A 14,530-nucleotide genomic window follows, 5' to 3' on the forward strand; every position below is an offset into this window, starting at 1 on the left:
CGATCCACATCCCTACCCGATCCACATCCCTACCCGATCCGCATCCCTACCCGATCCACATCCCCACCCGATCCGCATTGCTCATGTGCGAAATGGTCCGCCATATTGGACAACTCCATGCGGCAACTCAAATAGGACACTTGACACAGTGGCGTTTGGCAAAGCAGAAAAAGAAAATTCAAAAACCCGAGAGAGATGAGTTATTATTATTACAACGTGACTTCACTATTATTTAACAACTCTTTTTATTGGGTCCTTTTCTTGGGTTGAGTACAGAATAAGTGAGAAATGGATTTAACTCGTGCATGCGCAATGCATATTGGGCAGCCGTCTGTGTCAAGTGTACTATTTGGGTTGCCGTATGGAGTTGTCCAATATGGCGGACCATCTCGCACATGCGCAATGCGGATCGGGTAGGGATGCGGATCGGGTAGTCACAGTAATATCGTGTTTAATAAGACTTCTGCCTTATTTATGTCACAATAAATCTGTCGTACACACAGCATGCCAAGTGTTATGTGTAGAGATGTTGTTGCAGTGTATGGGTGTGAACCACAAGCAACTGGTTTAAGCTAATAATGGCTAACAAAGCTAACCTGGCTAGAGATTTGTTTTCCGTCTCGTTGTACTGGAATGTGGTTAACTTGAATGTGGTTAACTTGAGTGTGACGAAAATGTCTACTTCCAATATCCTTAATGTAGTTAAATGGGTAAATCTCCTGGTCCTTTCTAGCTGAGACTTACCTTCACACTTGTGGCTGGTTTCACTCTGACGGTGGCCTGCGGGACATTTACACTCGTAGGATCCCACGGTGTTGATGCAAGTTCCTCCGGCACAAAGATTTGGCACAGCCTGGCACTCGTCCACATCTAAGAGAAGGAAGGAAAGGACATTTGTAAGAAGAGGCATAAGCTTTAAATGTGATAATAATAACTGGCATCTGTAAACCAATGGAGCAGCAACCTAAAGTATTTTGGTAATAGGCCAAAGACTACGAAAAAAGAGCTCAGACTAACTTCAGACATTCTTTAAAAGATATTATGTTTCTGGCACGCTTTCAGTCTTAAAAAAACTGTTTTACATTCTTCTTTTGTACATCTTTGTGAAGGGAATGAAGTAAAGGTGAGAAGGAGTACTTGGCGCTGTCTGTGATGTCTAATTCCACTTCTATAAATTCCCACTCCTGCTCTTGTTTGACCAGGAAATTAGTTTTTAAATGTAGGTTTTTCCCGGCTTTCAATGTGAGTCATTTTCCCAATTATTGGGGATATGACATAGGGTGGGTTACTGTAAGAAACCTATCTCTGATCCTTTCTTCCCTGGAAAACGCATACCACATACACAGTGGGTCACTGAGCAGGACCCTGGCATTGTAAATCAATCAATCTTTGCTTTTCTTTAAGAAGTCTAGTGTTTAAACCGCTCTCTGCCAAAAGGCTAAAGGGAGAAAAACGAAAGAACGAAAGCATCTTCCAGCCAAAGTCCTGATTTGGAGCCTGGACATTTGGTTTGTGGTCAGGTGTGCTTTGTACCTCTGCCAGAGAGACGTTGCTCCAGGCTCTCTGGCGATTACATTTGTTAATGTGTGTGTGAAAGAAAGAAACTGAAAGGGGAGAAACATAGAAACAGAGATTCAGAGAGGGGAAGAAGGGGAGAAAGAAAGTCAGAGCAGAGGATTATGAGTCAGTGAGTAGTGGAGCTAAATACAAACCAGTTACTGATCCCAGATGTGATTGAACAGACCTATTGCCCCGAAATAATTTGTAAAGAAGTAAAGATTGAAAGTGAAGCATTATCATCACAATGTTCTTACATGTATCTAACGTCTGTACAAGGTGGAGTGTTGGATTTTAATCAATGCTGGATAGCTGACAGCATAATAATGCATGGTTTTGTTATTTATTTGGTCCGTCTGGTGTCCTGCTGTATAACCTCAACCCTTTAATGCATAATTTAGTAATATAAATGTTTTCCTTTGCGGACAACCTAAGCTATCGGCTTGTTTACGCTGCAGGGATGTCACATTCATTTATACATTTTTATTTAAGTAATTAAAAAAAACTAGACGGAAACACAGAGAACATTCATTTTCAAGCCTTTGAGCTTCAGAAAAAAGTTCTCCCAAGTTTTAGGAACCAGTGGGAAAACATTCCTGAACTAAAACAAATCAGAAACTACTGAAATATTTTTTTTTTTCCTATTGTTTTTCTACAAATGTGAGCTTTGATCAGATGAGATTGTACAGATCTGCACAGAGGGCCACATCTCCCTCTCTACACATCCATGACTGACTTTCTTTAGTTACATTTAATTTGGTCATTATTTGAATCGCAGGACTAATGGCGGACGTGCTCAAATCTTCACATACTAGGAACAGGTCTTTGTACACCCTGTCAACACATCTGCTAATAACAAGTAGTGCTACAGTATGAGGCCACCATAACTTTCTTGGTGAATGTAAACAACAGTTCAGATAATCACATATCATTTCCCATCCTAAACACATCAAGGTATGATCTCTTTAGCTGTGATACTGTTGAAGTGTGGAAGTAGAAAAACAAAGTGCCTCCACCAACACAGACGGCCCAGGGCGCTGCTGGGTGTGTCCGGGCGAGGAGAGCCCGGCGGGGTTCAGTTTAACGAGGGACAAGACTTCCACACATGTCATATATTGATGCGGTCTTATTGCTTAGTCTGGTCAGGGCCATAGGTTATTAGAGAGGCCTGCAGAGGCAGTCTGGGACACCAGCGGCAGGAATGTTGATGAAAGGAGGTGAATCCAAGTTCATATTTATCTCAGAGTCTCTCTTATAATCTCCATGTATCACTCTTTTGGTCCCTTGTTAAGTGTTGTTGTTGTGAATGAATAAGGTTTATAAAATAATGTTCCTAATGCATGCCTTTTAGTCATCTGCCATTACTCTGATATCATTGGCTGACATGAAGCAAGCTCTGTGTTGGCCCCATCCTGACTTAACATCTTAAACTCAGCTACTGCAGCGTTTGTTTTTCAGAGGCTGTAACAGGCTCAGTTTTAAAGCTACATTCCTAGTATCTTATGAAACTACATAAGGTGTCTATTAGCGCCAACTATGTGCTGCTAGCTTTGTCGGGAATGCGGCTAAATAACCCTCCTGAGTTATGCTGATCTTCAGTTCGGGCAAGACTCACTTGAAAAGCCAATTTCGCAGGGGCCCTCAACCTCTCACCTCAAGTTATCTTGATGAAAATACCTGAGAGTCTTCACTTTACAGACATGTTATGTTAATTACCAAAGGCACTCAAATGTATAATAAGGGGGCTTTTGGGGCAGTTTTGAGAGAAGTGATCTCCTTACAATTGCTAAAAAATTATCTCAATATGTAAAGTTTTTTAATCAGATGACAGCATGGGTTTTTCTAAGGTGGTCCGTAAATTCATAAATCCTAAATGTAGTATTTTAGAATAATTTTTCTATGTAAAACATGTTTACAAAATCAAGGAATCAACCCAATAATCGTAGTAATAATTGATATCCATCATATACTTCCATCATAATGTTCTAAGCCCTAAAAACTATAATTATTACATATTTATAACCTGAAAATGACACGAAAAGCTTTCAGATAATGTACACCAATTCTGTGACATCTACTGTTGATCCCCCCCCCCCTTAAAATGGGTCTGTGATTGAGGGAACAGCTGTGCAATGTTTACAGGGATATGGAGATGTATGTCCACAGCATCTGCTGAATAAGACCTTAAGAGGAAACACAAGCTTCTCTCCGTCCTACGTGTACACACCCGCCGTGTTGTTAACACTACCTCGAGGGTGTTGTGGGGAGGAACTGCAGCTGAGATGATGACAGATAAAGTAATGGTTGAACTCTTTATCGTGGAGATGTTGTGTGTATGCATTTAAGAAAAGTCTGTGTGTCCTCTTTCATCGCTGTTAAGAAGAAGATCTGCCAGGTCAACATACTAAAATACAAAATAGTTGGAAGACAGGGAATTTGGTGTTGGCGGTTGTTTGCACCGAATGAGAGCTATTAGAGAATAAGGTTTGGTTTTATTCTGTTTTTTTTACTTTTTTGTACAGAACTGATTGTTGACTGTGGCTAAGGGGGCCAATAGTGTCAAAGGGTCCTTGGGGAAGATACTTGAACCCATATCACTCCCGAAGGCATGTTGACAATGTAGTCAAGTGTATGTAAGTTGCTCTGAATAAAAGTGTCTTCTAAATTACATTTAATGTAATTTAATTTGGACCAATCAGAAACATGACGGGCTACAAAATGCAGTTCCTTGATTGGCCACATGAGGCACGCTCAATGGGAGTCACTCCTTATTGACTTACATGTTAAAAAGCCCAACTTTAAATCAGAAATGAACATTTTGACAGTCTGGTAGAGATCTTTTGAGCTATGTTCCCTCTCCATAACTAGCAGAACCCTGATAAAACATTAGCTTAAAAATAATCCAGAAAATAAATGTAAACGTGACTTCAGCTATCGCCATTAGTTCATTATTTGAATCATTCGACTAATTGTAGAAGGTCAGTAAGTATCCTGCAGGTACATTAGCTTCAAATTAGCCAAACATGTTGAGTGCTACACACAAAAAAGGGAACAGAAAGAGAAAGTGATAAAGCCGTATGTGTCTGAGTTCTCTGATCTGACCTTGGCACGCTCCGCTGCGGATGTTGGGGATGAAGCCCCTCCTGCAGGGGTGTGGCTGGGCGGGGCACTGCTCGCAGGGGTGGCCCCAGGCTCGACCAATGGTGGCGCAGCAGAGGGTTTTGGTGCAGACGATCCCGCTGAGCTGGCCCTGGCACATCTGGTTGTTCACCTGGGTGAAACATGGCCCCGTCCTGTAGTCTGCGGAGAGAAGAACCCTCGGTTAGCTGCTGGTGACCGCTTCAACATTTGATTGATTAAATGATAAAACTGTGATTCATTTCCTCGGAGAACATCTGGCGCAGAAGAAAATGAAACCAGATTTTTGGTGCATAGTTGAGAATTTTCCTTCTTTATGTGGAAGGCATATTTCCTGTCATATCGTACTAACTGAGGCAGTGCTTTCTGTCTCATGTTCACAACACAGGGAGGAATGGAGGAGTATTTCATATGACTCAGTGGACATTAAAACACATCCTGACAGTTTGATTGTTCCAAGTGAATCAACAATTGACTCACAAAGAGAAGTGTTTCTAAGTAGCAGGTTTAATCAGGACTTGAAAAGAACAATATGGGAGTTAGTAGCAACATGTCAGAGAATGTGATTTCAGGCTTTTTACTATTAAACCTACTAAAAATAGACTGCAAAACAAATCCAGATTGTTTCTTGCCGGAGGAATTGAGTTAATAAGTACCTCAAGCATGTTCCACTACTTTAATCAGGAGTTAAACAGTGGCTGTTTCTATTTTTATGGATATGAGCAAGAAAAAAGAAAGAAAATCCCCCCCAAGAGAAATATTCAAATGTGGAAGAAGGACTCAGATTTTTGAGTTAAGTAAAAGTAGAATGACTTTGGTTTTAAAATACTCAAATACAAAATAACGTCAAGTCAAAAAACGTGTGAAAAATCTCTGGAAAATGTGTAAAAAATGTCCAAAAATATGGCTTCAAAAAAAAAAAAAAAAACTCTTTGGAATACAAGTTTTAAGAAAATTAGGAAAATGTGGTCAAATATATTTCAGTTTAAAACTAAAAAGCTCTTATCACTGAATGATATCCTTATAGAATATTATAAAACGGACAAGTCAAATCAAGCAATCTGATTGGTTCTTAGCCGTGATATACTGAGCGTATACCACGGGTAGAATTGTAAATTACTTTTCACAAGTCAGTATCCCTCCGCGTCTGAGAAAAACAGTATACCGTTGGGCTGAAAAGCAAACTGCCTGCAGTCTGCAGGGGGTTGTCGACTCTCCGCTTCGCGTCGGGCCGAACCACGCCCCTTAGCTGTGATATAATGAGCATATACCACGGCCTGTCGTGAGCTATTGCTTAATTATATCATTTAATTTGTATATCTTACAAACACATCGATCCTTACTTCGTCAATGTGGAGCCAATTTTAGATGATTAAAATAATGCTCTATAACACACTACAGTAAAAGCACGAACACAAAGAATAGGCCCTCTTTAAGTACATTACATCGCACCACTGCAAATATTCACTCTAGAAATAAACAGATTAACACATCTGTATGTCATCTTCAGGACAAAGCACAAACAAATAAGACGTCACGGGACATATGTTAACAATAACACAAGAGCACACATGTCTCTTGCAGAGTCTATCTCTCGGGGAAGGATGGCAACAAGGAGACAGTCATTCAGAGAACAAAAAGTCTTTAGTGGTCATCTTGCAGTTAAATCTCGTTAAAAGCACTTCACAATGACGTCATGCTGAAACCACTTCAGCAATACGACGTTTCATTCATAATACAGGCTAATAATGACGGATTCCTTTGTGGCAGAAACTCTTATGAGGTTCTCGGCAGTGGCGCCAAACTGAATGTAGCCCTTATTAAAACAGTAGATTGTTAGATTGTTACATAGGAGATGAAAGACAAAGTGCTGTGACAGGGATATGCTCAGCTCTGATGGACAAAACGGGGAGGACAAGATAGGAATCAGCGCTGGTGTCTGCTGGGAGTCCTTCTTCAGACTTATTGGTTCCTTGTGCTACATGAAAGGGGATCGCAAAGAGTTTGAGACGCAGAGAGCAAAGTAGGTCAAAGTGAGCATGCAGAGTGCAGGTTGGAGCTCCTCCATCTGTCTTCAGTTCCCTCTGCTGCTCCGGGTCTTCCTGTCTGTCTGAATCTCGCTTAGCAGACGCTTTTTGATCTTCCATCTTCCATACACTGCTACAAGTTAATACTAGACTTATACTTTAAAGCGGGGGTGTTAAACTCAAGGCCCGGGGGCCAAATCCGGCCCGCGACTTCATTTCATGTGGCCCCACAAGAGCTTGCAAAGAATATATGTTTATTATACGGTTACATGCCGATTTACAGTAGCACGTTGCCCATAAACTACATGTCCCACAATGCATCACAAAGTAGACTTTTTCTTTTTAAATGTTACTTTTTTTCCCAAATTTCACTTATTTTTTTTAGTTTTTCCAGAATTTGGCTTTTCTTTTTAAATCATTTTGTGACATGCACACTGAAAGCGACTTGCAATGGTTTGACCTTTCTGCTTTCAGACGTAGTTAATTATGAAGTTATTACCCTATCCGATAATAATCCAATGCAGAGGCAATCATGTAATATAATACATTATTTTATATATATTAAATATTTATACATGTATTTGTATATAGTCTTAAAGTTACAACCGGCCCTTTGAGTGCAACCATGACGCTGATGTGGCCCGTGATGAAATTGAGTTTGACACCCCTGCTTTAAAGAAAAGACTGCTGCTAAGATTTTGCATGTTCAGCAAACCTCATAAAAAGAACCCGACCAACTATTTTCCATCTATCAATACTCTTTTACTTTACTCCCTTTATTACCCTATTCTGGACACTCCTTCAGCCTACAGGGTTATACTGTACATAGAAATACATGCACATATAGTTTAAAGTTCCTTTACCTAAAACCTAAAATGTGAACTGTATCAAGCATCAATTGACAATAGGTAAAAAGTGCATCTGTTGGGGACTATTTTCAGCAAAAAATCAACATCACTTTGAAGCTTTAGTGAGCCGTTACAGAAACATGAGGGTGTTTTTACAATAACTTAATAAGATATATAAATACAAACTTGTTTCAAAGTCTTTTGCTTTGGTATTTTGTTTTCTTGGAATCCATCATAACACTCAAAATCAAATAATACGACCGAAAACTGTTCAAATATGCAGAAAAGATTAATCATCGTCAATACACCTTTGTTGCTAGGGTCAGTGTTTAGAAAATGTTCTAAAAGCAAGAAGCTAAATAAAGCTGTGGTTACAACGTGTTGGTCAAACCAATTGTTTTTTTGCATTTGACAGGGAGGCGTGTGGTGCAGTGGGTTGAGCGTTGGAGTTTGGAACAGGGGGTCAAAGGTTCAAACCCCACTGCAGTCAGCATGTCGTTGTGTCCCTGAGACACTTCACCCCAAATTGCTCCTGTGGGGATTACCCACAGTACTGAATTCGTGTAAGTCCATTGGATAAAGGCGTCTATCAAGTGACATGTAATGTTTTGCCTTTGTTGACATACGTAATGTGAAATGATTGCCATCCCAACAGTAACCAACATATGAGATTATTTTTTAAACATCTGCAATCAGTCTTGTTTTGGGAGTACTTCATTAAATAAAAAGGAATGGCGCTTCCAACCCTCTGTCTTTGTTTTTTAAGAAAACAGTGTCTCCTCTCAGAGGAAATTAGACTCTCCCACATTGATCATCTGTCTGGAGAACACCAGTGTATACATGTACACCAAATAAAAAAGATATGTACCGTACCAATCAAGGTTCGCAGGCTTCTGTGCTTACGTTTTGTTTGGTATCTGTATTTAAAGCATGTGAAGTCAGCGGACACGTGTTAGCCCTGACCCGGGCAGGTTAGGACAAGGGAGAGATCTAACTTCCTGATGCGGACCTGCTGACAACATTCGGAAGTAATCTAGTCTACTTAGTGCACAAATTGCTCGATAGATCCTTTCCTCTGTCCTCCATCCAGCTTTAAATCAGCCGCTGTCTTTCAATCAGACGTCTCCAGTTTCACTCTCGACCAGCAGAATGAATAAAGCCATTTTCCTCTGGTAATGAGAACTGGTCGTCCTTCTCTTAGACTTAATGGAGTTTTCCGATTCTTCCAAGTTTATTATACATTTATTTCACAAATTCAAGCACTTAGTCATTTTTTCCAGGAATGGCTGCCAGATGTAACCAAGCCCCATGTTTGCTTAAAGCGCTCGTGACCTTTCACCCACATCAGTCCGCACAGATTACCCAGACAGACACATCAGACGCCGTTACCCGGATCTGACCCCTCATGTATTTTTTGGACCAAATAATAATCTAATATCGCGTGTTAACACATCAAAGGCTGTGACACTTCGCTCAGACGAAAGTTGGATTAAAGGACGATAGAATACCGTTAGTGAGAACGTATGTAATCCTGTCTGGAACGTTAAGGCTTCTGGGAAAACTTTTCCTGAATCCAGCTGTGGGATCGGAGAGATGGGACAGGAGCAGTGACCTGAGGACTTCCACGGAAATAAATGGCCCGAGACACGAGGAAAAGTCTTATTTCACATTCATTAATAACTGCTGATGTACTTGTGAAACTCCCAAGAGACGTCTCGGTAGATAAGAAGCTTGAAATGAAGTTATTATCATTCACACATACTTTCCTATGACAGGAGGCCAACAGGACAAATGAATTAGGAGAAATATATATATACACTTGCCTCTGGGTGTGTGTGTGTGTGTGTGTGTGTGTGTGTGTGTGTGTGTGTGTGTGTGTGTGTGTGTGTGTGTGTGTGTGTGTGTGTGTGTGTGTGTGTGTGTGTGTGTGTGTGTGTGTGTGTAAACCGGATGTCCTCTCTAGACTTTATACAGCTGGACGATTTACTCCGAGCCTACACGTCATGCTGTTACTCACCTGTTCAGGAATAGCGCCGCTTTCTAATTATCCTCCGTGTGCGTGTGTGTGTGTGGGGGTGTGTGTGTGTGTGTGTGTGTGTGTGTGTGTGTGTGTGTGTGTGTGTGTGTGTGTGTGTGTGTGTGTGTGTGTGTGTGTGTGTGTGTGTGTGTGTGTGTAGACTGAGCGCATGGCTGGCGGCTCTTGTGGAATATCTGATTGCATCACATTGTTTGTGTCCTTCGATATAAATAAATGAAATGTGTGGGCTTGTTTGGTGTGTGTGTGTGTGTGTGTGTGTGTGTGTGTGTGTGTGTGTGTGTGTGTGTGTGTGTGTGTGTGTGTGTGTGTGTGTGTGTGTGTGTGTGTGTGTGTGTGTGTGTGTGTGTGTGTGTGTGTGTGGGATGTTTATACTCATTAAATCTAACCACAGCGGCCTGTTAGTCTTATCTGTGCCATTATCAACAAGCTTGAAACCACTCTTCTCTTTTATCCCTTATCGTTCCCCGAGGATTCTGCTCCTTTCATTTCACAAACACCAAAAGCAGTCACTCAAACGTGACTAAATGTTTCACACACAAACACGCACACGCACACACACACACACACACACACACACACACACACACACACACACACACACACACACACACACACACACACACACACACACACACACACACAGGGACTGTGGGAGAATGGAAATTAGAGAGATAAGCCCTCAGCTATCTTCTAAGTGTGTGTGACGGTAACTCTGCTGTACAGAGTGGAGTAGACTACGTGGAAATATCGACACAAAAAAAAACATTTTTTTTAACAAAATTATTATTATGTGGCAGAATAAAATCTGAAAAAAAGCAGGAACATTTCATATTTCAGAAGCTGATAACAGCATTTGTCACAATACTTCCCCTTGAATTGTTAACATCCCCCTGAGGAATAATCCATATTTCACACATTGTATTGTATAATCTATTTTTGACTTCTTCAGCTACTCTCGCTGTTTTGGGAAACTTGCCATCACAATTCAGTGGAACAATCACGCAGACTCAGACTCACATTCAGGCTCCAGACTCCATCAACAACTACCACTCATGGGACATGTTCCTTGTTCAATGGGGTGTGGGGGGGGGGGGGGGGGGGTAGTGAGAGTAATGTGGCTGATCAAAAGACCGCCTTCATCACCATCCTGCGCGGCTGCTCCAGTTTTGATTTGAATAAACCAGAGCCTGGTGAATAAATTCTTCTACTTATTGTTTAGTAGACGGATCATCATAATTTAGCGGCTCAATGAAAAGCAGACACTTAAAGCAGCTAGTAAAATGTGTCGTTCTTAATTACACTCAGCATAACACGATGATTTCATCTGGAACACAAAAGTATGTTGGATGCATTTCCAGACGTGGATTAAAACTCCAAGCTAGTTTTTAAATTGGTATTTGATCCTTTGGGTTTCATTGTGTGTCTTCCAGCAGAAATTCCTGCATATGGGAAACACACATATGGGGTCTGCATTAAGAGTCAAGCTGCATTAGTATATAATTCATAGACCCGCTGCTAATCTAATTGAGCACGGCTCCAAACTGGCTGACTGAAACTCAGTTGTCATCGGGGGTTTTTTCCACAGAGTGACCTGATCCTGCCCTGGAGTCCCACCCTTCATCCTGTCCAGCCATGTTCTGTCCGCTCTTATCCAGAGTCAACAGAGCAGAAATAGCCCCGCTTCCTACACCTCAAGCTCCTCCAAACGGCCCTGGCATCACCGCCTGTTGGAGCGAGAGTTTGTCCTCTGTGATTTCCACTTGATTGTCTCTGGCTGGGATTGGGATTGACCAGAAAAAGCCAGTTTACGTCCACTGAGACGGAGTGGACTCAGCAGGAAGACTCAAAGCTCTGCAGACACATGAAGTGGGACCGAGTCACTGTTACACAGGTCCACAGTCCAGACTTAATGAGTCCTAATGTTTTATTTTCCATATGTCATCGTCAAGTATTCCTTAGGCAAGGCAAGGCAAGTTTATTTATATAGCACTTTTCTGTACGCGACAATTCAAAGGGCTTTACAAAACAAATTAAAAGACTTTTTAGGAATAAATACAGTAAAAACTAGGGCTGTCAAACGATTACAATTTTTAATCAGATTAATCACAGCTTAAAGATTAATGAATCATGATTAATCACCATGCGAACTATGTCCAAAATATGCCATTTCTTTATGTATATTGTTGTGTAAATGGAAAGATAAATGAAAGAAGGCGGATATATGCATTTAACATACAGTATGTATGTTTATTATAACATTGTTCTGTGTGTCAAAAATTAAAGACAGACCACACACCTATCAATCATCAAACCGTGGGGTCTTATTTCATTACGTGTTGATTTCTATCAACACGTAATGTTTTATTGATGTATATAGAGATGTACTACAGCAAAAGTATTCTCCGTCAAGACTTCCTGCAACAACACCACGCCGTTATCTTGATTCTGATTGGCCAGAAGACATTATCAAAGATTTTCTATTGAGAAGACGATCACTACGTGACAAACGTTTTTAAAACCGTTTCTAGTCTTCGGTATTTCCAGACAAGTGACTAATGAAATCAATCTTACTAACTGCTGTCTGTGCAATTTAATCGGCGCGAGTTGGCGGACTTTATTTTGCTTATTTTAACATCATTTTTTATGGTGGGGCTAAGCCTACCCCAGCGCTGCCGCTGGTGGGATGTATGGGGCGGGCCATTATGCACATGCGTTAAATGCGTTACATATTTTAACGCAATTAATTCAAAAAATGAATTACCGCCGTTAACGCGATAACTTTGACAGCATTAGTAAAAACACATTATATAATGGCATTTTACAACAGGCATTACAAAGCAAAGATAATAAAATAATAAAAATAAACACCAAAGGCATACAATACATGTTTAAAAGGATACTGTAGTTCGAATATGATCATCTCAATTAAAAGCAGCGGCAAAGAGATATGTGTTGAGTCTCGATTTAAAAATAGTAAGCGTTTCTGCGGACGTGCATGATTTGAGTAGTTTGTTCCAGAGTGTCGGGGCATAACACGGGACAATAGAAACAAAGTTTAGTTTATGTACAAAAAACTAAACTTTTTTTGGTTTTACAAGAGCTCAGTTTTTTTCAAACTAGCGCTCAATAACGTATTTTACACATTTTGGCTTCCCCTCATAGTTTTAGTATTTCTATTGTATGTTTTGACCTGAAGTTAGTTTAATAATTGAACTCCGGGGAAGGTATCAAGTATTTTCCAAAAGGTTTAAATCGTGATGAAATCGTGTTTAAGTCCAGGTTGAATCTAAAGTCCTCATATTTGTGACTCCAAACCTGTGGCGTACACACGGGTAACCCCTTTATCTTTGAGTGCAAGCAGGTATACTAAAACACACAAGACTTTGATTCTCACACTTATTGTTGCATATAATACTTAGATACGATTAAGAAGAGTATGAAGCCATACTAGCACCTCTGAGAAACTGAACTCACATAAAGGGATGCATATAGGTATGCGTATGTCCTCCTACCCTCGGGGAGGCACCTCAGGAGCCTCCGGTCCAAGACCAGCAGGTTCAGGGTCAGCTTCTTCCCCAGGTCTGTTACCCTGCTGAACTCTGCCCGCTGATAGACTCAAGCCCATACCCACCACCCACCTGTTTATATATTGGACTGTCAATGCCGTTTACACTGTATATATTCATATTTTATATTTATAGCCTATTTATAATTATTCTATTTATAAAAATTCCATGTATAATTATTCTCATTATGTAGACTCCTGCACCGCTATTTTTGCACTTCTGGTCAGATGCCTAAACTTACATTTTGTCACTAGTACATGTGCTATGTAATGACAATACAGTTGAATCTGAATATAGGAAGCAAGCATTCATATACAGAAGCAAGACGTTGGCATATAGAAGCTGCAGAATAATGGCACTCATGGTAGAGATGGTTGGATTGTTTTCATCTAGGAGGGATGACTAACTCTATCTCTCGCTAACCAAACTCAATTGCTAACCTCAGGCACACGCTGCACATCCCAGACACGCGCACACGGGAGAGTTTCCCATGAATCCATCACACACTGGTGGACTTTCACTGGCTTCACAATCACAGTTCATCTGCAGTCTTTCACTGAATCATCGTAAATCCACTGACTCAGTTGCACAAACTCTCAAACCGCAACAGAGTCATAACAACCCCGAAGCTCACACCAGGGACTCCCATTTAATTCCAAGCCAAAGCTAATATTAAAGAGATACACTGGTGGTCATTAATCACAATTATTGAGCATCCCGTAGGATATTTCTCTCAATTTAATAATGGATATTCTTGTCAGGGCGATAACAAATGTAAACTGTTTTCTGGCAAACTGAATGACAATCTTTTAAACGTCCTTCCTGACCTATTTGCTCAAGCTGCGTTGACAAATAGCTGATTAAATTCAAATTACTGAGGTCCAGCTTTCTCATCCCACGCACACAGTGGCTGGGATCTTTTTAAAGTCTGCTGTCACTAATATGATGTCTTGTGAATTATGGAGTCGATTTGAGAAATGTAGCTCAGACTCTTCTCCCGCTGAGCGATATTTGGCAGCAGAGAGCTCACACACAAACAAAGATTTATAAGTGTTTCCCCTGTGAATACCTGCAGTCTGTCCGTTCCCTCAGCATGAAGAGTGTGTGTACTCCCCTCTCTGTGTACACAGCTGGGGAGACCATTTTCATTTTCACCCTGTCCCTCCCTTCTTCCTCCCTCTCCTCTCTTTCTGTCTCTGCCTGCCTAGCTTTCTCCAGTCCTCGTCAGGAAATGTCCACACTCGCTCTACAAAGAAAGTCTATTCTGTCAGTCCTGTGGGGATGTCAGGGGAAGGTGGAGGTGGTAGTGGGTGGGGGGGGGGGGGGGGGGTGGGGGGTATTTATTGCCAGATGTCT

The 14,530-nt window shown here is 41.0% G+C and overlaps 1 protein-coding gene across 1 annotated transcript in view; it reads right to left on the reverse strand.

The window, feature by feature from the left end:
• Positions 1-477: 477 nt before the first annotated feature.
• LOC307019825 (fibrillin-2-like) overlaps positions 478-14,530 on the reverse strand; it is a gene marked incomplete at its 3' end in the record, with an annotated part of 43,620 nt that continues 29,567 nt past the window's right edge. The window contains exons 6-8 of the mRNA XM_079650930.1: positions 4,660-4,857; positions 745-870; positions 478-488 (exon numbers count right to left, since the gene is read on the reverse strand). Coding sequence (XP_079507056.1) covers positions 478-488; positions 745-870; positions 4,660-4,857 — 335 coding nt within the window. The remainder of the gene's footprint in view (positions 489-744; positions 871-4,659; positions 4,858-14,530) is intronic.

This window comes from Notothenia rossii, assembly GCF_949606895.1.
Source record: "Notothenia rossii genome assembly, chromosome: 1".
Lineage (NCBI taxonomy): Eukaryota > Metazoa > Chordata > Actinopteri > Perciformes > Nototheniidae > Notothenia > Notothenia rossii.